At 36.9% G+C, this 22,500-nt stretch overlaps 1 protein-coding gene across 1 annotated transcript in view; it reads right to left on the reverse strand.

Moving 5' to 3' along the window:
- Positions 1-22,500, reverse strand: part of LOC141340123 (nebulin-like) — a 126,529-nt gene that overhangs the window by 13,142 nt on the left and 90,887 nt on the right. Inside the window, exons 138-140 of the mRNA XM_073845053.1 lie at positions 15,729-15,819; positions 13,560-13,761; positions 12,913-13,058 (exon numbers count right to left, since the gene is read on the reverse strand). Of these exons, the coding sequence (XP_073701154.1) occupies positions 12,913-13,058; positions 13,560-13,761; positions 15,729-15,819 (439 nt within the window). The remainder of the gene's footprint in view (positions 1-12,912; positions 13,059-13,559; positions 13,762-15,728; positions 15,820-22,500) is intronic.

Consider the following 22,500-nt stretch of genomic DNA (forward strand, 5'->3'; position numbering starts at 1 on the left):
GAGGGGAAAAAATTGACGGGAGCCTTATTTTTCTCACGACACGAATGTTTTGTCCTCTGTCAGGTCTGGGCTTTCTTATTCCAGGCAGCGCATCACAGTGAGGCAGTGCTAAGAATAGCTCACAAACGCCTTCTTATGTAACCGTGTCAGAATGCATTGTGTGGAGGATATTAAGTCCCGGCTAAGCAGTGTCTTGTTGAAGGTATAGAACAAATGACAGTGATCTAAACAAATTACATGATCTGCACTGACCGTGTTTATCATAGAAAATGACAAACTTTAGTTGTTCACCGCCATTCACTTTAGCACAAGTCCATTCTCAGTTAACAAAGTCAGATAGCGAACACTTCTGAGGTCAACATACTCTCCAACACTAGCATTTTCAAAGTCACTCGCACTTCAGAAAGCTGCTTTGAATGTGCATTGTACTGTGTAATGCATACAGGTTGACAACTATTCTTCTTATTTCGTCTTCGGTAAATTTGTGCTTGCTGAGTGGAGTGGAGACCAGACACCCCGTGAAGCTGCTTTGTGATGACTACCATTAGTAAAACTATATAAATGCTGAATAGAATTAAACCTAAAGCAGAAAGAGCCATGAAACTGGTTTATAAAGCTGTCAGAAGACAGAAAACTGTCTATTTCAGGACTTTTCTCATGCGAGGGGTCTGTGGGATTCCACATGGGTGATGAGAGGAGAATTATTTATCGTGATTTTGGTGGTTTCTGGCCTGTGGTGCCCCTTTCATGCCTTGGGCTGGTAGAAGTGAAGACAGATGGTCAGAAAGAGCTGGAGAGGTTGCAGAAGCTGTGGTAGAGGTGCGGGGGTGGACAGTCTCTTGGCACATGGACAGAGCATGAGAGCCACCTCTCAGTGTTTACAAAGCACAATCCACCGTCCACAGCTCACGCTCACTCAGAATGAGCATTCCTGTACCTTAAACTTATATACACTTCTCCTGCAAACTACACTGAAGAATGCTGCTTTTCTAGCATACCTCATTTCGAAGGTCTTTTTATGCATGCCTTATTGGCATACTTAAACAATGAGACATTTTTCTCTACCATGCTTTACTCTCAGACTCTCCTCTATCAAACTTCTTCAGTGAAATCTCCAACTGCATTCTTAATTCCAAAGCTTTCTTGTATGCTTTTTTTTAGTATACATTATTCTCAAAAACCTCTTATGAACTCTTCTCTGGTAAACTTCATCTCTGAGACCTCATTCACTCCTAACTAGCATATTTTATGATTAAGCTCTATTCTCCAGCTCTGCTTATGTAAACTTTTCTACCATAGATTTAACAAAGACTTCTCTGGGTTGGAATCGCAAAACATTTTATTGCTATTTTCATCTTACTTAAAAGAGTTAAAGAGATAGTTCACCCAAAAATGAAAATTCTGTCATTAATTACTCTCCCTCATGTCATTCCAAAACCATAAGCCTTTTTAAATTAAGGTATTTTTTGATGAAATCTGAGAGCTTTCTGAAACTGCATAGACAGCAATGTAACTGACATGTTCAAGGCCCAGAAAGGTAATAAGGACATCATTAAAATACTCCATGTGACATCAGTTTTTCAACAGTAATGCTATGAAGCTACTACAAAAATACTTTTTGTGCACAAAAACAAAAACAAAAAAACAATAACTTTATTTAACCATTTCTTCTCATCCGTGTCAGTCTTCACCACTATTCACAAGAGTACCACGACACATGCTTTTTGGGTCTTGAACGTCTCAGTTGCGTTGCTGTCTATGCAGGGTCAGAAAGCTCTCAAATTTGATCAAAAATATCTTAATATGTGTTATGAAGATGAATGAAGGTCTTATAGGTTTGAGACGACATAAGGGTGAATAATTAATGACAGGATTTTCTTTTTTGGGTGAACTATCCTTTTAAGAATATCCAAAAATGCTCTTTAAAATGGATAGCTCACCAAAAATGTAATTTCTGTCATCATTTACTTACCCACAAGTTGTAAACTGTATGACTTTTTTCTTCTGCAGAACACAAAAGAAGATATTTTGAAGATCGATGGTAACTGAACAGTTTTGGTGACCAGTGAGTTCTAATGTACAAACAAAAAGTAAATGATGACAGAATTTTCATTTTTGGATAAACTATTCCTTTAAGAATGCTCTTATCTTATTTCCTAAAATGGCTCTTAAGAAAATCTTTCAAATTCTGAAAAACTATTGTTAAATCACTTAGTTAGAATAAACTTAAATACAGAAAAGGTAATTAATACTTTTTATAATATTTCATGTATTGGGCTGTTTCAAATATTAAGAATTACAGCATTAGCTACATATAATACATATTACTAATGCAAGAATCTAGCAAATAAATTTTCCTTGTGACACTCAACGCCGTTATGATGTATCACAATTTACATTGAAAAAAATTATTGTGAGGAGCTCGCTACTTAAGAAAGTGTTAATAGATAGGCAAATATATTAGTAAAAGGGATAGCTGACACAAAAATTATGTCATTAATCATTTCGTTCCAAACCTGCAAGACCTTCATTCATCTTTGCAACACATGTGACCCTGGACCACAAAACCAGTCTTAAGTCGCTGGGGTATATTTGTAGCAAGCGTGCCGTAGGTGTCCTGAAAAGTGAAGCCAAAAGTTTTCGATCGCCCCCCGGTGGCTGGCTGCAGTATAGGTCATAAACCCCGCCCTCTCCATGTAATCTAATGGGACGTGAGCCAAACTAAATAATCGAATTACACTTCAAATAATTTTTTTCCAAAGATGATTTCCATCATGTGAGGTGGTTCCTATAATGCTGATTCATGTTCAGGTGTTCGTTTTTCTAATAAGTTTGCTTTTTTTAATAAGTAGTTATTTGATGCTATAAAAACGGGGTGTGGTGTCATGATTGTGATCGTGCGATTGGGTCTGCGGGAGTTTGGGCGGGATTTTGACACCGCGGCTCCGCCTCACGACTCTACTGCGCAGACTCTGGCTCCAAACGAGTCTCTACTGCGCATGCTCTGGCTCCAAATGACGCAATTTCCCCCAAGATGGTAGCGGCCATATTTAGATGTTTTGGCTTCACTTTTCTATAGTGGAAAGAGGCGGAGACGCGTTGTCCATCTTTTTTTACAGTCTATGATTTGTAGCAATAGCGAAAAATACATTGTATGGGTCAAAATTATTGTTTTTTCTTTTATGCCAAAAATCATTAGGAAATTAAGTAAAGATCATGTTCCATTAAGATTTTTTGTAAAATTCATACTATAAATATATCAAAATGTAATTTTTGATTAGTAATATGCATTGTTAAGAGCTTAATTTGGACAACTTTAAAGGTAATTTTCTCAGTATTTTGATTTTTTTGCACCCTCAGATTCCAGATTTTCAAATAGATGTATCTTGGCCAAATATTGTCCTATCCTAACAAACTATACATCAATAGAAAGCTTATTTATTGAGCATTCATATGTGTCACACCCCCGGACTTTCTTGTTGGTTTCTCCCATTTTCCCCCGCTGTTCTGAGTGTTTTTGGTTTCTCCGTCATTGTCTGCACCTGTGTGTGTACTTAGTTTGTCTATTTAAGGTGTGTGTTTTCCCCTGTACTCTTGTCGGTCTTTGATGTTATATGGATGTTTTCCCCTGGTGTTCCTGTGTCTACTTGTATTCCGTTGGATTTATTAAATATATGTCTTTTTATTACGTCGTTGTTCGTGTGTTCCTGCCTAATCCGTGACAGAAAGACCGACCGAAACAGTTTTTTTTTTTGGCGTATTCCACCCCGTTTTGTTTTTCGTTCTGTTTTTCAGTCTTTTTGTTTCCGTAGTGTTTTCCCCCATGGATTCCTTCCTCCGTCCTGAATTCATCCTCCTCCGGCTGAAGCAGGAGGATTTACCGCTCGAGGGTAATACGTTAATGTTCCAGCTCGTAGCTAATGCCACCAGCTATCCGGATGACGCGCTCTGTGCGTTTTATGACGCCAGTCTCAACACGTCTTGCAGAGCGCCATTGTCCGAGGACGGCCCTCGAGCGGACTTCGCCGCGTTTGTGGAGTGGACACTCCGGACCCAGAGCCCAGCCAGCCACCCCGACCCACGGAGTAAGAGCCCTTCGTAGACGGGAAGCCCGAGCCCGGAGCGACAGTATTATGGATCGCCAATGGGTTCAAAACTTCCGACCAGGTGCGAGAGCCGGCCTTTACATCTGCGACGGTGGAGTGCTTCGTGGAACAAGAGAGGGCGGTAGAGAGCCCTGCCCACTGCACCACCACTGGGAGTGAGCATGAACAAGACTCTGGGGACTTAATTGACTGTTTTACGAATTTACCTGTCTGCCTGGATTTCCCACCCACCCTCCCTTTTCTGTCTATACCTGAATCTCCGCTGGTTCCGCCCAGCCTTCCTGAATCCCCGCTGTCTTCTGTCTGTCCCCTTGCTCACCCTCAGCCCACCATCTGTGTGGTGGGTTCGCCGCGGGTCTGCCAGTATCCATCGGTGTCATAGCTGGAGGATCCCTCACCATCGCCTCCAGCCTCAGAGTCTTGGACTCCGCCTCGGCCCTCCGACCCTGCGGCTCCACCCCGGCTCTCTGCTCCCTCGTCTCCGCCGTCGCCCGTCGGTCCACCAGCTTCACCGGGCTCCATCGTCCCTCCGGCTCTGCCCTAGTCAGTCGTCGCCCCACCATCGCCTCTGGACTATACTCCTCCGGCTGTGCCTCGTCGCTCCGTCCCACCGGCTCGGTGGACCTCCTCCCTCCCGCGGGCACAGCCTCGGCCCTCTGTCGCTCCGGCTCCGCCGCGGACCTCCGGATCTCCATCTCCGCCTTGGTCGCCAGAGCCTTGGGTTCCGCCTTGGCCCTCCGGATCCGCGGTGTCACCCAAGATCTTCGGCTTTCCGTCTCCGCCTCGGGCTCCACCACCACCTGCTCCGCCACCGTCGGTCGGCCCCATGGAGTCGTCAGCCTCTCCTCCACCATGGCTCCTCCATCCATCGGCTCCACCTTGGAATCCCATCATGGCTGAGTTCTGGGTCCCACCTGGCTCCTCCTGCTCCAGCCCCTTCCTGTCACCTCCTTGGCTCCTCCCTCCATCACCACCCTGAACTCCATCTTGTGCCCTCCTCCCGGGAGTCCGTCCTCCACCTAAGCCCCCTCCTAAGACTTTGTACTGTTTCCTTTTGTCTGTTTGTCGGCACGAGGACGTGCCTTCCGGGAGGGGGAGGTAATGTCACACCCCCGGACTTTCTTGTTGGTTTCTCCCATTTTCCCCCGCTGTTCTGAGTGTTTTTGGTTTCTCTGTCATTGTCTGCACCTGTGTGTGTAATTAGTCTATTTAAGGTGTGTGTTTTCCCCTGTACTCTTGTCGGTCTTTGATGTTATATGGATGTTTTCCCCTGGTGTTCCTGTGTCTACTTGTATTCCGTTGGATTTATTAAATATACGTCTTTTTATTACGTCGTTGTTCGTGTGTTCCTGCCTAATCCGTGACAATATGATGTATACATCTCAGTTTTGTAAAATTTTACCTTTTGGTTTTGTGGTCCAGGGTCACAAATTAAGTTTTTTTTTTTTTGATGAAATCCAAGAGCTCTCTGACCCTCCATAGACAGCAAGGGTTGAAGTTATTTTACTCTTTTTGCGCAACAAAGTATTCTCATAGCTTCATAAAATTATGGTTAAACCACTGTCACATGGATTAATTTGTCGATGTTCTTGGTACCCTTCTGGATCTTGAACATGGTAGATTTCATCAAAAATATTTTGTGTTCTAAAAGAGGAACAAAGGTCTTACAGGTTTGGAATGACAGAATTTAGATTTTTGGGTGAACTATCCCTTTAAGATTGTAAAGTTTTGAATTCACTGTACACAAGGCAACCTCATGAGTAAAAAAATGTTCTTAAGGAATGTCTTTAGAATTTTTCAACTGCACTAAGGAACGATCTAACAAAGTTTACTTAACCTTTTCCTTAAGATTTCTGTGAATGTGATCCCTTCTGCACATTTTTTTCTCAAGCTTGTACTCTACACTTGCTATAGCTTCGGCCCTGCTCTACTTATACAATATACTCCTCATGACACACTTCATTCCCATGCTTCTATTCATTAGAGGCGTTCTCATTATGTCAGTATTGTGACACGTCTTAAAACAGCCTCACACCACGGCAGACATTTCAGAAGCGCTACGACGAGCACAAATGAACGATAGGTGTTAATTTTTATATTGTTTGGCATTTCATAACTTGTCATGACTCACATACCAGGGTGGGTTGTTCAATAAGAGCCCAACTGATAGTCTGCCACACTGCTCATGCTCTCCTCACTATCACAGACTCACTGTATGGATGCGCTCTGCCTGCACATGCTCCGTTTGCTAGCGTTCTGCATGCAAAGAGTTCGCCAGTCTCCCAACCTCTGTTCCCATGCCATTCACAAACAAAGCTCCTCTCACAAAGCAGGCCAACAATCACAGCTCTCATGACACAGATCATGGGAAAGGGCCCCTCGGGCCAGAAACATCTTCAATGATTTTGATCCCCTGATGGGTGAGAGCCACTCTTCAAATGTCCATCACTCTTGCTAAAGCGAGAGCAAAGCTGTCGATTGGCTTTTTTGGCCACTGATCGAGGACGCTGAGCCACAGCGGAAAGCGTCCCTTTCGTCCAATGAGTCACCGTGTTCCCACAATGCTCTTTGGGTGGAGAGTTTCACTTCTATTCCTGTCATGTACGACGGGAGAGAGGAAATACGACACAAATCATTCGCTCTGTGTTTACGAGGATCCGAGTGTGTGTTTTTTTGTGAATGTGTGTGTTTTTGTTTGTGGGATGTAACAATGAATGGTCCCAGTGCCCTGAAATAGCCATCAGCACGAGGCACTGTGTGGCAAGATCGCTGTGGGAAGGGTGGAGCGACTTGTGTACGAGCCATAAAGAGAAAGAAAGAGGAGAGTTCAAGGGTGTGGGAAGCAGGTGAAAGGACAAAATGTCCCTCTGTGACCCTGAAATAAAGAGAGGAAAAGGGAACAGCCGATATTGAGATAAGAGATGTGGAGATGCTGTCTAGCACACCAATACTGCTTCATTATTTCAGCTGCTCCTGAAATATACAAACATGGAAAGAAAACAAAAAATCCTGAACATTCCAACCATGACTAATTTTTTTGGCAGAACCGGACTTAATTTCTGCCAAAATGCCTGTGTATTGTGATTAGGCAGCTTTTGCATGTTTTCACATAATCATTTCAAGTTATATTTAACTCATTATCATAATATGAATCTCGTCACGGAATGTTAAAACTACAAGTCTTAACAGAGACCTGCTTTGTAGCTATTACAAAATACACTAGCATTCAAAAGACTGGGTTCAGTGAGATATATTTAGCATGGATGCATTAAATGAATCAATAGTGATAGTGAAGAAATTTACACTGTTAGAAAAGACATAAATGCTGTTTTTTATACTTTCTACTCAGCCTGAAAAAAATATATCAAGGTTTCCACGGAAATATTACGCAGCGCAACTATTTTCCGATTTAATGATAAGAAATGTTTCTTCAACATCAAATCGGTATATTAAAATGATTTCTGAAGGATCACGTGACACTGAACTGACCGGAGTAATGATGCTAAAAATTCTGCTTTGCATCACAGGAATAAAATAACATTCTAAAATATATGAAAATAGAAAGCAGTTATTTTAAATCTGCTTTTAATGTATGTTATATTGGAGCCTTGTTGAGCATAAACATTAAAAATCATACTGACCCCAAACCTTTAAATGATGTATACCAGCAGGTGATTTCCCCAAATGATTTCCCACAGTATGTTTTCGAACAGTAATATTTTCAATGTTTTTTAAAGAATTCTGCTCTCCAAGCCTGCATTTATTTGATCCCAAAACATAGCAAAGCAGTAATATTGTCCAATATTTTTACTATTTAATATAACTGCTTTCTATTTGAATATATTTTAAAATGTAATTTATTCCTGTGATCAAAGCTCATTCTTCATTCTAATATGCTGATTTGTCGTTCAAGAAACATTTTTTAATCATCATTATTATTATTATCATAAATTTTTAAAACAGTTGAGTACATTTTAATTCAGGATACTTTGATGAGTAGAAAGGTCCAAAAATAAAAAGCTGGTGTGACATTATACACTATACCATTCAAAAGCTTGGAGTCAGTATAATTCTTTTTTTTGGGGGGGGGGGGATTATAGAAATTAATACTTTTATTTAGCAAGGATGCTAATTGATCAAAAGTGATGATAAAGACATTTATAATGTTACAAACGATTTCTATTTCAGATAAAAGCTGTTATTCTGAACTTTCTATTTATCAAATAAACCTGAAAAAAATTACCTAGCTGTTTTCAACATAATAATAATATTAATAAATGTTTTTTGAGCAGCAAATCCGAATATTAGAATGATTTCTGAAGGATCATGTGACTGGAGTAATGATGCTAAAAGCTCAGCTTTGAAATAGTAAAAACAGTAAAGAAATAAAAATGTTACTGCTTCTGTTGTAAGTTGGATCAAATGAACACAGGCTTGGTGAGCAGAAGAGACTTCTTTAAAAAACAATAAAACTTACTGTTCAAAACCTTTTGACTGGTAGTGTATATTTTAACTGTCCCTTGTAGAATCAACACTGTTACAACATTTTAAGTTTAAGTTTCACTTTGTTTCATAAAATGTGAAAATAATTTTAGCTCTAGCATGAAAATTAATTTTATTCTTATTAGTTTATAATAACAAATTTATATAACTTCCTTACAATACATTTTACGCAATGGTTTTCAACTGTTAAAGCTGCTAAACACAGTGAGAAAAAAAAATATTTAAAAATACTAGCCATTTCTGAAAGCAAAGCTACCAAAAAATATGAATATTTCAAATCAGAGTTAACTTTTAATAAGGTTTTTAATTTGGCTAATAAGGCTGCCTTTAGGTTTTGAAAGAAAAGAAAAGAAAGTAAAATTAAACTATAAATATAAATGCCTAGTTCTGCTATGAAACTCAATATGGCACAGACTGAGGGGTTGTTAACGTAACTGAAAATATAACAGAGTTATACAACTTGGCACAAGCTGATTGATTCATGTTGCATATGCAACCAATGAGCTTGCAGATTGCAGCTATTTAAATGACTGGTAACATTCACTTGGGCAGTTCTTCTGAAACCCTCCACCTTCCCCAGCTCCATCTGTATAGATCTGCTATGGGTCATTTTACGCTATTTGTGCAGCAGCAGTATGTCTTAAATACTCACAGCACCGTATCGCCATATGCTTTGGCAGTAGCAAGTTCATGTACTTGCTTGCAGCAGCAGCAGCAGCAGCAGCAGCAGCAGCAGCAGCAGCAATGATCTACAACTACAGCAATAACCAACAGCAGTAGCAATTCAGCAGCAGCAGCGTAGCAGATCTGTTCTGCCAAGACCAAATACATTAACATTGTCATATCCATTACCATGCAAACTTTTCCGAGAGTTGTCATGACAGAACTGATATTTATAATACATAAACACAAAAAATCTAGTTTAGTGGAAAGCTAATTCCTACTATTAGCTATTATATAATATAAAAATAAAAAGCTACTATATAATACCCACCCAAATTTAGGAAAAAGCTTATTATGGCCAAAAATAAACCTCTACAACCTTCAGGTCTGTCCAGAAAAGATTCAGTACGAGAAGCCTAACAACACCCCTACTAATGCAACAGTCACATGCAGACATCCATTAGGACCTGAGTCATGTGGAAATTGTTGCGTGGAGTGAGTGAGAGGAATTCTCTATTCATATAAACCTCAAAATACACTCCATAGAGAGGTGGAGATGAGGTCATGCACTCACAGCTGTAAACAGCAAGTCATTTTCACAGAGTGTAACCTGTGCTATCTAAACATGTGGAGCAAGTTGGCATCACTACATGACTGGTGAGCTGTCAGAAACTCTGTAGCACTCAATCCTCCGTGCTAAATGGAGACAAATGGTTGAACTAACCAACTAACTAACTGACAGAGTGATCACAGTTACTTCAGATGGGATGCGGCTCTACTGTATGTGCTGTACACAATGCTGGTTGAGTATTTGTGCCTGAAGGCCAGTTAAAGATTACTGAAATGAGTCACACTGCTCACAGCAGCCCACTCTCTCTCCCTCCCTCCCAACCTCTCATTCTCTTTCGATCCCTGCGCTGTTCCTCGGTTCAGGAGGGCCTGGGGGTCTCCATGGTAACAGGATTCATGTGAGTTCAGTCAGTGGAGTACAGAGAGAGAGGGACGAGAGAGTTGTAACTGTGAAGAGAACTGAAACGGATCAAAGACAGCGAGAGAGTAGGAACAGGTGATGAACACACAGGTCATCAATAAAGACAAGAGGTGCCTAAATACATCAGAGGGCATTTCAAATTCAAGACGCTGCTCTTGTAGGTCACAACCGTCATTTACTGACGTCAGCTAAAAAAAAACTAAACAAAAACATCTCAAGGGTCTTGCTGCCCACACAATGGTCATGTTGACTTAAAAGAAGAGGCCATTTTTGAAAGTACTGCGAGGCTCCATTTGGAAAACATCACAATTTTTCTAAGCACGCATACTTTTGCGCACACACTCCAGTCTCACTTCATGAAGCTGATCAAAGTTTGTATATCAGATAATAGTTGAGGCAAAGAAGAACCGCAAATAATGTCAAAAGCATTGTTTTACCTTTACACAGTTGAAGTCAAAAGTTTGCAGAATCTGTAAAAGGCAATTATTTTACCAAAATAAGAGGGATCATATCATACACAATGCATGTTATTTTTTTTATTTAGTACTGACCTAAAGATATTTTTCACATAAAAGACGTTTACATATAGTCCACAAGAGAAAATAACAGTTGAATTTATAAAAATTATCCTGTTCAAAAGTTTACATACACTTGATTCTTAATACTGTGTTGTTACCTGAATGATCCACAGCTGTGTTTTTTGTTTAGTGATAGTTGTTCATGAGTCTCTTGTTTGTCCTGAACAGTTAAACTGCACGCTGTTCTTCAGAAAAATCCTTCAGGTCCCACAAATTCTTTGGTTTTTCGTTTGAACCTTCTGTAATAGTTGCATATGAGTTCCTAAGCTGTCCTCAGTGCGAAAAGATGTATATCAATTTTATGCAGTCATTGTTGTAAAGGGTTCAAATACAGAAAATACGCTGAAAAACCAAAGAATTTGTGGGATTTGTTGCTCTCTTATTTGGGTAAAATAATTAACATTTTGCAGATTCTGCAAGGTGTATGTAAGCTTTTGACAGTATGTAAACTGTAGGAAGAAGGTTTCTGCCTCAGTAAAAATAAAAAAAGAGTTTAAAATGAAAAGATTAATACTTAATGAGAGTAAAGTATTAATACTTAATGAGACTTAAAACTAATTAATGAGAGTAAAGACATTTATAATGTTACAAAAGACTTTAATTTCAAACAAATGCTGTTCTTCTGAACTTTCTGTTCATCAAAGAATCTTGAAAAAATGTGTCCACAAAAATAAGCAACACAACTGTTTTCAACATTGATAATAATAAGAAATTTGGTTTAATCAGTATATTGGAGTGATTTCTAAAGGATCATGTGGACTGGAGAAATGGCTGCTGAAAATTCAGCTTTTGCCAATACAAGAGTAAATTACATTTTAATGTATATTAAAATAGTTATATAATTGAAAACTTTTTTTTAGTAAATTAAGTAAAACTTAATTTGTAGTAATATTTCACAATATTACTGTTTTTACTTTATTTTGGATCAAATAAATGCAGTCTTGATGAGCATAAGACATAAAAAATCCAAACTTTTAAATGGTAGTGTATGTTTTTAATTTTGTTTTTTAAACCTCACTACGCTACACCATGACACTGCATTTTAGCTAAGAGGTTTTCAGTCTTTACAGAGTCAGTGTCCTCAACATGGCTCAATCCAAGGACATACAGTATAAAAAAAATAGATTTTTTTCTTAGCAAAATATTTTAATTAAAAAACCTCTTTGTATGCTGAATAAAGACTGCAGCGCAGTTTAGAGCCAGAGACATACAGCCAGTCTTGTATATAATCAACTACCTTCACTTGGGCTATAAAGTTTAAAGGGGACATCGATGCAAAAGTCACTTCGCATATAAATGTGTCTTATCAGTGTGTGGACACAACCACCCTACAATGATAAAAACCCATTCACTTCTTTTTCAATCCCCCAAAAACCTAAACAGTCTCAATTATCAAGCTGTTTTGGTTTTCTGAGCAGTAAGACATCATAATTCTGAGGCCGCTGATGGACTTTCCCATATTAGCTAAGCCAGTTGTACATTGTCCACCATTTCTCCACACTTTGAGCAGCTGTAGCAACAACATCTCATAAGAAATGTAAGGCATTTTCTCCTGACATCAGAGCCACTGAGGATGCAGTGGATTAGCTTAGTTTTTGATGGTAATGCACAACAGAAATGAAAGAGAGGGGCGGGGTAATCAGTAGCTCATTAGCATTTAAAGAGGCATGCACCAAAATGGGTCGCTGTGAACAGAACTGTTATTGACAAGGTAAAAAGGGTGATGTTTTACACAACCATTGAGGAATTTTAACCAGTATGTAGCAGACATTTCATGAAGACCCTAAAGAATCAAAAAAAAAAAGTTTTAATATATTTACGGCAGGAAATGTACGAAAATATCTTCTTGGCATAAAAAAAAAGATAATTTTGACCCATACAATGTATTTTTGGCTATTGCTACAAATATACTGGTATATTGCTACTTAAGACTGGTTTTGTGGTCCAGGGTCACATATGATTATATATTATGAGAAAATTATGACAGAATTTTCATTTCCTTTGTATAAAACACAGGCCTGGAGCTGGAGGCTGATTCACCGCCACCTGAAAAAGCTGCTGTTGCTCTGACCTTGGGAGGCACAGTCACATCCGAGCTCTGATCACCAACTGAGACAGCTGATGGTGACGCCAGGGCCCCGGAGGCTGGCGTCACAAGGGCGTTTGTGGTGACTTTCCCTCCCTGAAGAACATTTAGTAGGATGGTGACACCAACCTCTAGTGTGGGATTTGGAAAAGCTGGTACTCTACATCTCACTGAGGCGATGACACAGATAGCGCTATCCCTAAATGACGATTAGCACTTCTAATAGCGCCTCACACTCTGGGAAACGAACGCAGGAAGTCCCAAAACACAGTGAGACTGAACATCAGTGTAACGAGCAGCCGGAGAGGCTCCCGCTCATTAGCGATGGTTAAAAGCTTTCGGCTCCTCCACGGCAGCTGTGAGTCAGAGCTGCATATGAAACAGCTCCACATTGTGTGCTGATCTACCGAAGATGGCCAGTAATTTGAAATTTATTAGAAGTGGCAGGAAATCAGAGGTTTCAGTCAATTTCGTCATCGGCACTTAAATGAACTACAATGAAACGGCCAGAAGCAACAACTGAATGCAAAAGGATCATTTCTCCGCTATATTTAGAAACTTGTAGGTTGTAAGAACATTTCAGGAGCAACCCAAATCTTATTCAGTCGTTTATGTCCTAAAGTCTGACTCACCTTGCACGCAAAACTTGAGCTCCTTGGCATCGGTGACAGTGCTGCCAGTCATCCTCTCTGGCACTTTCTTACTCATGCGATTGTAATTCCGTCTTTTCTTGGTCTCGCCCCACAGGTTGGAGCCCCCGTGCATGCTGGGAATATTGAGCACAGCGATACCCTCCAGGGACGTGCTGCTGAGATCCAATATGATGCCATCACACTGGGACAGAAACAAAACAAAAATGTTGAACATTTTCTTATATATTTATATGTATAAATGTACATGCATAATGCATATTACTAATAGTTTGGGGTCCAGGGTCACAAATGTCTTTGCTGTCACTTTTGATCAGTTTAATGCATCCTTGCTGAATAAAAGCATTAACATCTTTACAAAAAAATTTAACTGAACGGTAATGTATACTGGTTAAAAAAGAATGACAAAGCACTTAAAGCATGATAAACTGCATTCATGTACTTAACTATTAGGAGTGGCGCATCAATAGCAATGGCATTCCAGACACGAGAGATGTGAAACTAGTCTAAAAATGCCTGCGGGCGATCCAAAAATAGAATTGCTGTACAGTATTGTATGATGTCACAGACCACCCTGAATCAAACCAAGGGCGTCAGTACAGTGGAAAAGTACACAAACTTCAAAAGACAAACGCTGACACGTTTACGACATAATGAGATGCCTCGATCGGTGTGAGATCCCACACAAGAGTGGGAGAAAGAAACTTTTCTTTTCCTAAAGCAAATTCCTCAGCTGCTGATGTTTTCATAGCTCTTCTAATTTCATAACCGTTGTGAAACATCAACAACCTCGGTCTGGATCAAAGTTAGTTTACTTGGTGGCCATGTTGGTAATACACCCATTTTTTATTGATTTATTGATTTACTTTTTTTTTTTTTTTTTTTAAATATAAGTAATAGGCATTCAAGTACAGCTTATATCTAATTGAGTGCAGAAAAAATGAATCTTTGTTTATGCTTTAGAGGAGAAATTCATTTCCAGAATGAAAATTTTCTGATAATTTACTTACTCCCATGTCATCCAAGATGCTCATGTCTATCTTTCTTCAGTCAAAAAGACATTGAGGTTTTTGAGGAAAACATTCCATATAGTGGACTTCAATAGGGATCAATGGGTTGAAGGTCCAAATTGCAGTTTCAATGCAGCTTCAAAGAGCTCTACACCCAGCCAAGGAATAAGGGTCTTATCTAGCGTCGTTTTTGATGAAAAATGCAAATTTATATACTTTTTAACCACAAATGCTCATCTTGCACTAGCGCGACTTCACATATTACATAGTCACATTGTAAAGTTCACGAGGCAGAAGTGCCGACCCAGCGAATGTGCAAAGAAAGTCAAATGCCCTTTACAAAAAAAGTAAAAAAAACGTTGTTAGGCGATTTTGAAGTTGGAGGAGAAATTGAGATGGAGTTTTTGCCCTACCTTACCTTTTTGAACCGACGAACACAGATGAAGAACTAACCATGCTTGACTTTTCCAACGTCATTGTGTGAAGATACGCATATGTATCGCAGAGCTAGTGCAAGACGGGCATTTGTGGTTAAAAAGTATATCCCCTAGGATTGTGTAGAGCCCCTTTGAAGCTGCAGTTTGGACCTTCAACTCGTTTGCCACCACTGAAGTGCACTATGAGAAAATTCCTGATTTCTTTGTGACTGAAGAAAGAAAGACACGAACATCTTGGATAACATGGGAGTGAGTAAATTATCAGAAAACTTCTCCTCTAAAAATAACTATAAAGTCAGTACTAAAAATATCAATGTTTAATCATACACTTTGGCTTAAATCACGCTAAAAAATACTCTTCATTGTCACTGAAACTTATTGCATTCATTATGTAGGTCTAACCACAGACAGTGTGAAAGTTTCACATGCTGGGAACGTTGTCAACAGAGGTCGTCTGCCACTGTTTGCTTTCCGATAGACGTTATGACAAGTTCCTTCAACACTGACTGCGTAAGAGCAGCCTGAGGTTTACTGTAGATACTGTAGCCAGCTGCATTAATGAATCACAGTTTGTTGAAGGAAGTATTCAGTGGAGATACTAACCATACACACAGTTGAATGTCTGTCAGTGTGGCTGTATATAATTACAACATTTGCTGTCAAGTAAAACGGGGCACTGTTGAGGCTGAATGACCTGAACTCACCTCCACCTCAATGGATTCGTTCAACTTCTTACAAGTGGCCGAGATGGTCTCTGTGGTGCCGAATTCAAAGTACCACAACTTGTTTTTCATCCTGAGGAGAGAGAATAAAAATAATTTGAAGTTAAGCTAAGAATTTAAACAATACATTTTTGGTGGTTATGAGGAAAGCTCATGAAAAATGCATAAATAAGTAAACTTGATCTTTTGCGTTTTTGATAAATTATTAATCTCGGTGAACCTATATTAATATTATTATATTATATTATTATTATAAACTAATTGTACAGCAATTAATTATTTTAAAGGATCCAGTTATAAATGATACCCATGCGTCTGAATGTTGACCTCAGAGGAGTAATCGACAAATAAAAAATAACGTTCAACAGGATTTCAAATGCAACATCTCAAGCTCAGTCATAAAGAGAAAAAACTGATGACTCAGTGTGCAGCTGCTCTATCATTGGAACAACAAACAAGTTTGCGTTTACACACCCCAATGCTAATGCTGGCGTGAAAATAAATATTATGGGATGAACAGAGCCTTGGGCTGTCAACGGATTAAACAGACAACTGCTCTCAGATCTAACTTTGAACAAAAAAACTCGCAAAAGTAGCTCATTTGCCACAACACATAACATGGATTAACACAAATTGTGTTTTTGTTTAGTAGCTGAATCATGAGATATGGCATCAAGTTTACAAGAAGAACTCTTTGATGGTAAATCTACAATCAATTTACACTATACTACTCAAAAATTTGGGGTCATTAAGATTTTAAAACATTAATACATTTATAATGTTTAAAACAGATGTTTTCAAATGTAATTATAATAAGAAATGTTTCATGAGCATCACATTTGCATATTAAAATGATCTCTGAAGGATCATGTGACACTGAAGACTTGCGAAATGATGCTGACAATTCAGCTTTGCATCACATGAATAAATTACATTTTAAAATACATTAAAATAGAATACAGTTATTTTAAATGGCAATAATATTTCACAATATTACTTTTTTGTACTGATTTTTTCATCAAATTAATGCATTTAAAATAACAGTTTTTCTATTTTAATATACTGTAAAATATAATTTATTAATGTAATGCAAAGCTGAATTGTCATCATCTATTATTCAGTGTCACATGATCCTTCAGAAATTCTATTATGCTGATTTATTAAACAGTTTTTGCTGCTTAATTTTTTTTGTGATACTTTTTCAGGATTCTCTGATGAATAAAAAGTTAAAAAGAACAGCATTTATTCAAAATAGAAATATTTTTGAACAATATAATCTTTGCCATCACTTTTTTTTAATTTAAGGCATCCTTGCTGATAAAAAAATAGTAATTTCTTTCAAAAAAAAAAAAAAAAAAATTACCGACCCCAAACAATTGAACGATAGTGTATATTATTACAAAAGATTTCTTTTTTAAACAAATGTTCTTTTTTTATTTTTCATTTATCAAAGAATCTTAAAAAAAGGACCATGTGACACTGGAGTAATGACTGTGGAAAATTCAGCTTTGTTTTGCAAGAATAAATTACATTTGAATATATATATATAAAAAAAAAAAAAAAAAAATTACAGCATTTTTCATCAAATAAATGCAGCCTTGGTCAGCATAATTCAAAAAGATTAAAAAACCTTTCCGACCCCAAACTTTTAAACAATAGTTACTTAATCAGATCTGACACTGTCGCAATAATTTTAATTATTAAAATGGTGCAAGGTGTGCTTTAACATGACTCTGTCTCTCTCATCTTACCCATTACAGTCTTTGCATATTCTTGAGGACATGTCTGTTATGGTTGGGGTCAGGAAGGAAGAGCCATCATGGGTTCGGGCAATATTGCCTCTTAATTATTCTGTCATTGGTGCAATTACAATGTATCTAATATTTTTATTAAAAAATCGCGATACCTCGATTTAATAAAAAATTAAATCGTCTTAAAACGTAAATTCAAATTAATCGAAAGAATTGCCCAGCCCTAGAAGGAAGCCTTTGGGCCTGTTCATTTTGTCACCCTCTGCCCTTCCCCTGGCCTTCTGAAATATTGATATGTTACAAGGAAAGCCGAGGCAGACAGGTGTGAGAGGACATGAGTGACAGTGAACTTGGCCTCAGCTTCCATGGAGAAACCAGAGCCACCATCGGCAACCTGAGCGCAATCTGACATTAAAACAGCCTGGGACACTGAGAGGAGCCAGCTGAGGACAGCAGACGCTGCCAACAAATCAAACAAGGGTAGGACTAATCTATAATGAAGACCTTCTGCTTCAGCTCGGTGCATATAAGATTTTCAAAAAAATAAATAAACAAATGGCTTTATAACACCAGGACCCTATCAAATCTCTCTTTACTTTAAATGTGTTGCATTTTCACTTTGGTTACGAAACAGGGCAATTTACACTCATCAGATGGTGACAACCAGTGACAAGGCCCTGCAAAGGGGTGTTCTGCTGATAATGACAACACTATTGTTTGCATAATAGACAACATGTAATGGGGGCTTCTCCAGGCCCACAAGGGATGGACACAGTGCAAACATCAGTATCAACTATATAAAGCACGTAATCCGCTGAGGTACAGGATACAAGAGACACAAGTATGAGTGAAGGCTGACATCAACTATTGATGGCAACTTGCTTATGAATATATACGATTTTTTATATTTGTATAAAAAATGCACTGTAAAAATATTTTTTAAGTTTTAAATAAAGATTTTGGAGTACACTTTGTATATTTCAGTTTTCTACTGTAAAGTTTCAATGTATATTTAAGGTTACTCGCTCTGTCCTTGTAATTGTTTGTGAAATTTACTTGCAGTTTCTCAGAGAATTTATTTTTTCAGTGTGCTTTGACACTTTTTTTTGACATTTTTTAAGTCAAATGATCCAAATGCATTCCTAATAAATACAAAAAAATTGTTCAAAAATGTATTGTTTGAACAATAAATATTATTTATAAATAATTTAATATTTAAATACATTTTTTGTATGTATTAATATTAATTAAACTTAATGTGTAATATATGATATAATTTATAATAATCATTATGTGTAATATGATTTTTTCATGTGATGCAAAGCTGAATTTTCATCATCCATTACTCCAGTCTTCAGTGTCACACGATTCTTCAGAAATCATTCTAATATGCGGATTTATTATCAATGTTGGAAATAGTTTTTGTTGCTTAATATTTTTTTGGAACCTGTGATACTTTTTTCAGGATTTTTTGATAAATTAAAAAGTAAAAAAAAGAACATTTATTCAAAATAATAGAAGTATTTTCTAACAACTTCACCATCACTTTTTATTAAATTAACACGTCCTTACTGAAAAAAGTATTAATTTCTTTCATAAAAAAAAGAAAAAATTACTGACCCCAAACATTTGAATTGTAGTGTATACTATTACAAAAGATTTCTTTTTTAAATAAATGCTGTTCTTTTTTTACTTTTTATTCATCAGAGAATCACGAAATACGACAGTGTTTTAGTGCCACATTGAAAAATAAAAAAAATCTCAAATTACGAGATTAAAGTTTTGAGAGTAAAGTCTAAATATTTGAGAATAAAGTCAAAATTACGAGAATAAAGTCTAAAAGTTTTGAGAATAAAGTCGAAATTTAAAAAATATAGTAAAAATATTTTAATAAAAAAGTAGAAATTACGAGAATAAGATCGAAAAATAGTCAAAATTTCGAGAATAAAGTCAAAATGTTTAGAGAATAAAGTTGACATAAAATTACGAGAATAAAGTCGAAATGTTTTGAGAATAAAGTCGAAATGTTTTGAGAATAAAGTCGAAATTTTGAGAATAAAGTCCACTTGAAATGACAAGAATAAAGTCGAAATGTTTCAAAAATAAAGTCAAAATGTTTTGAGAATACAGTCGAAATTTCGAGAATAAAGTCAAAATGTTTTGAGAATAAAGTCGAAATGTTTTGAGAATAAAGTCAAAATGTTTCAAAAATAAAGTCAAAATGTTTTGAGAATACAGTCGAAATTTCGAGAATAAAGTCAAAATGTTATGAGAATAAAGTCAAAATGTTTCGATAATAAAGTCGATCCAAAATTACGAGAATAAAGTCGAAATGTTTTGAGAATAAAGTCGAAATGTTTTGAGAATAAAGTCGAAATTTTGAGAATAAAGTCCACTTGAAATGACAAGAATAAAGTCGAAATGTTTCAAAAATAAAGTCAAAATGTTTTGAGAATACAGTCGAAATTTCGAGAATAAAGTCAAAATGTTTTGAGAATAAAGTCGAAATGTTTTGAGAATAAAGTCAAAATGTTTCAAAAATAAAGTCAAAATGTTTTGAGAATACAGTCGAAATTTCGAGAATAAAGTCAAAATGTTATGAGAATAAAGTCAAAATGTTTCGATAATAAAGTCGATCCAAAATTACGAGAATAAAGTCGAAATGTTTTGAGAATAAAGTCAAAATGTTTCGAGCATAAAGTTAAAATTACGAAAATAAAGTTGAAATGTTCTGAAAATAAAGTCAAAATATTCTCAATTCATGTAATATTCTCTTAACATTTCAACTTTCTTAAAATATTACGACTTTAATCTCATAATTTTTTCGATTATTTAACGTGCCACTAAAACACTGTCGTAATGAAAAAATATCAGTTTACAAAAAAATATTAAGCATCCATTAAGTTTCCATCTGAGATAATAAATCAGAATATTAGAATGATTTCTAAAGGATCCTGTGGCACTGAAGACCAGAGTAATGATGCTGAAAATTCAGCTTTGCATTAATAATTTATGTTTTTAAAATATATTACAATATTATTTTATCTTTTTTCTGTATTTTTGATTAAATAAATGCAACTTTGATGAGCGTAAGAGACTTCTTTAAAAAAAAAACGTTAAAAAACTTTCTGATCCGAAACTTTTGAACGGTAGTGTGCATCACATATATAATTAGATTATGGATGCAAAGGAAATTCATGAATTGCCAAAATGCATACCATTTCTCAAATGCATTACTGTAAATAATATAAAAACAATAATACATATCTTAGAAAGAGAGACATTTTAGAGGAGTGTTTTTGACTATTACCTTCATTTTCTCAGCTGTAAAACAATGCAATATTGCCATACAATGTGACAAACATAGCAATGAAAAGTTTATTGTGTTACTCAAAGAGTCTCTGTTTTGAAAACAGATGATTCACTGTCACGAGTCGAAAGCGTTGCTACTGTTAAAACTTCATTCTGTCGTCATCTCCTTCGGTTTATACTCCAGCAACTCGCTACCTTCATTCTGTCAAATTAAGGGATTATGAGCAGATCTGAGATCACAATTAGACCCACATTGCGATCTCAACAGGGTCAAGCTGCCTAACCTCATTAGCTAACTTCCATTTGAGAAGCTCTGGAAAAAAACAATTAGCCGCGGGTTTCTCTTTCCATTCCACCCCCAGTTGAAGTTTGATGCAGAGAAAAAGCAGCCTGTTAGAAAACTGTCTTCTAGAGGAACAAGCACAGCTAGGTCATCGAACAAAAGTGAGCATTCAAACCGCATCGAGAGGCCGGCTAGAATCAAAATATTATGTTAAAATCCTCTTCACTAGAGCTGTGCTTGAAATCTGAATCAGCACATAAAGATGTAGATGTTAAGGGTCAGTGGACCTTTAAATTTAAGCAACACATTCCTCAAAAACAATCACAAACACACACTCTGCTGGTCATCGGTCCAGATAACCATCTCCCATAATCCCTTCAGAGACTGATGACTTTTTGACCTGCGAGCTCTCTGCCCCTGTATCACTACGGCAATCAGTCACAACGCAGCTCAGGCCTTATCCTGCTGATCGGGACTCTGATACAGGCCTGTGACTGACAGCTCAAATGGGAGTGAGTTTAAGGACGGGGGTGCTGGAGAGGGATGAGGGCATTTGGGGGTTAAAGATAAGATGTGATGAAGCTCTTGTGATGGGAACAAGAGAAGAAAGACTGCAGTGTGAATATCCCCACTGTAATCTGGCAAGGATGAGCGTCCTGTCAGATGGATCAATGTGACTCCTTTCCATCAGAACACTCGGAACTCAGGACAGACTTTTGCGGTTGCGTCTTTCAGTTGTCTCTGGGAAGTGCTTTGTCAACACTTGCAACAACATTACTAACAACAACTTTAATATTAATGGTCTGATTCAAAAGAATTTATATTGGGATCATTTAATAATTCAATATATCAGACTGATATAACAATATAACATTTAACTTCTATTATTATTTAAACGTTTAAGAGATTCATAATTTTTCATAATTTTTCTCCTATTAGTCTATTTCTTGATCTGAGCATTCATTTCTGAACAGCACTTTGTAAGCAATGTTGTAAAATGTTTTAGCAATAAAAATCATCAACATCATCACCATCATTTTATATTCATTTTACACAATCCAATAAAGATGCCCCAGTGCATTTTTTATTTCATGCATGTTCTTTTTTATTAGTCCATTTGTTGATCACTTCTGATAAAGTAAAATTGTTAATAACTGTTAATAATAATATTTACAAATACTACAATTACTACTACTGCTAATAATAATTATTATTATTACTACTACTACTTTGTAAGCAATGCTGTAAAATGTTTTAGTAATAACAAAAATAATCATTATTATTAATAATAATAATACAATTAATAATAATGTTTGATGTTACAAACGATGTTGCAATATTTTTTATTTTTTTATTTCAGGCATGTTCCTTTTTTAACCCATTTGTTGATCACTTCTGATTAAATGAA

This window comes from Garra rufa, chromosome 8 (assembly GCF_049309525.1).
Source record: "Garra rufa chromosome 8, GarRuf1.0, whole genome shotgun sequence".
In the NCBI taxonomy this organism is placed as follows: Eukaryota; Metazoa; Chordata; class Actinopteri; order Cypriniformes; family Cyprinidae; genus Garra; species Garra rufa.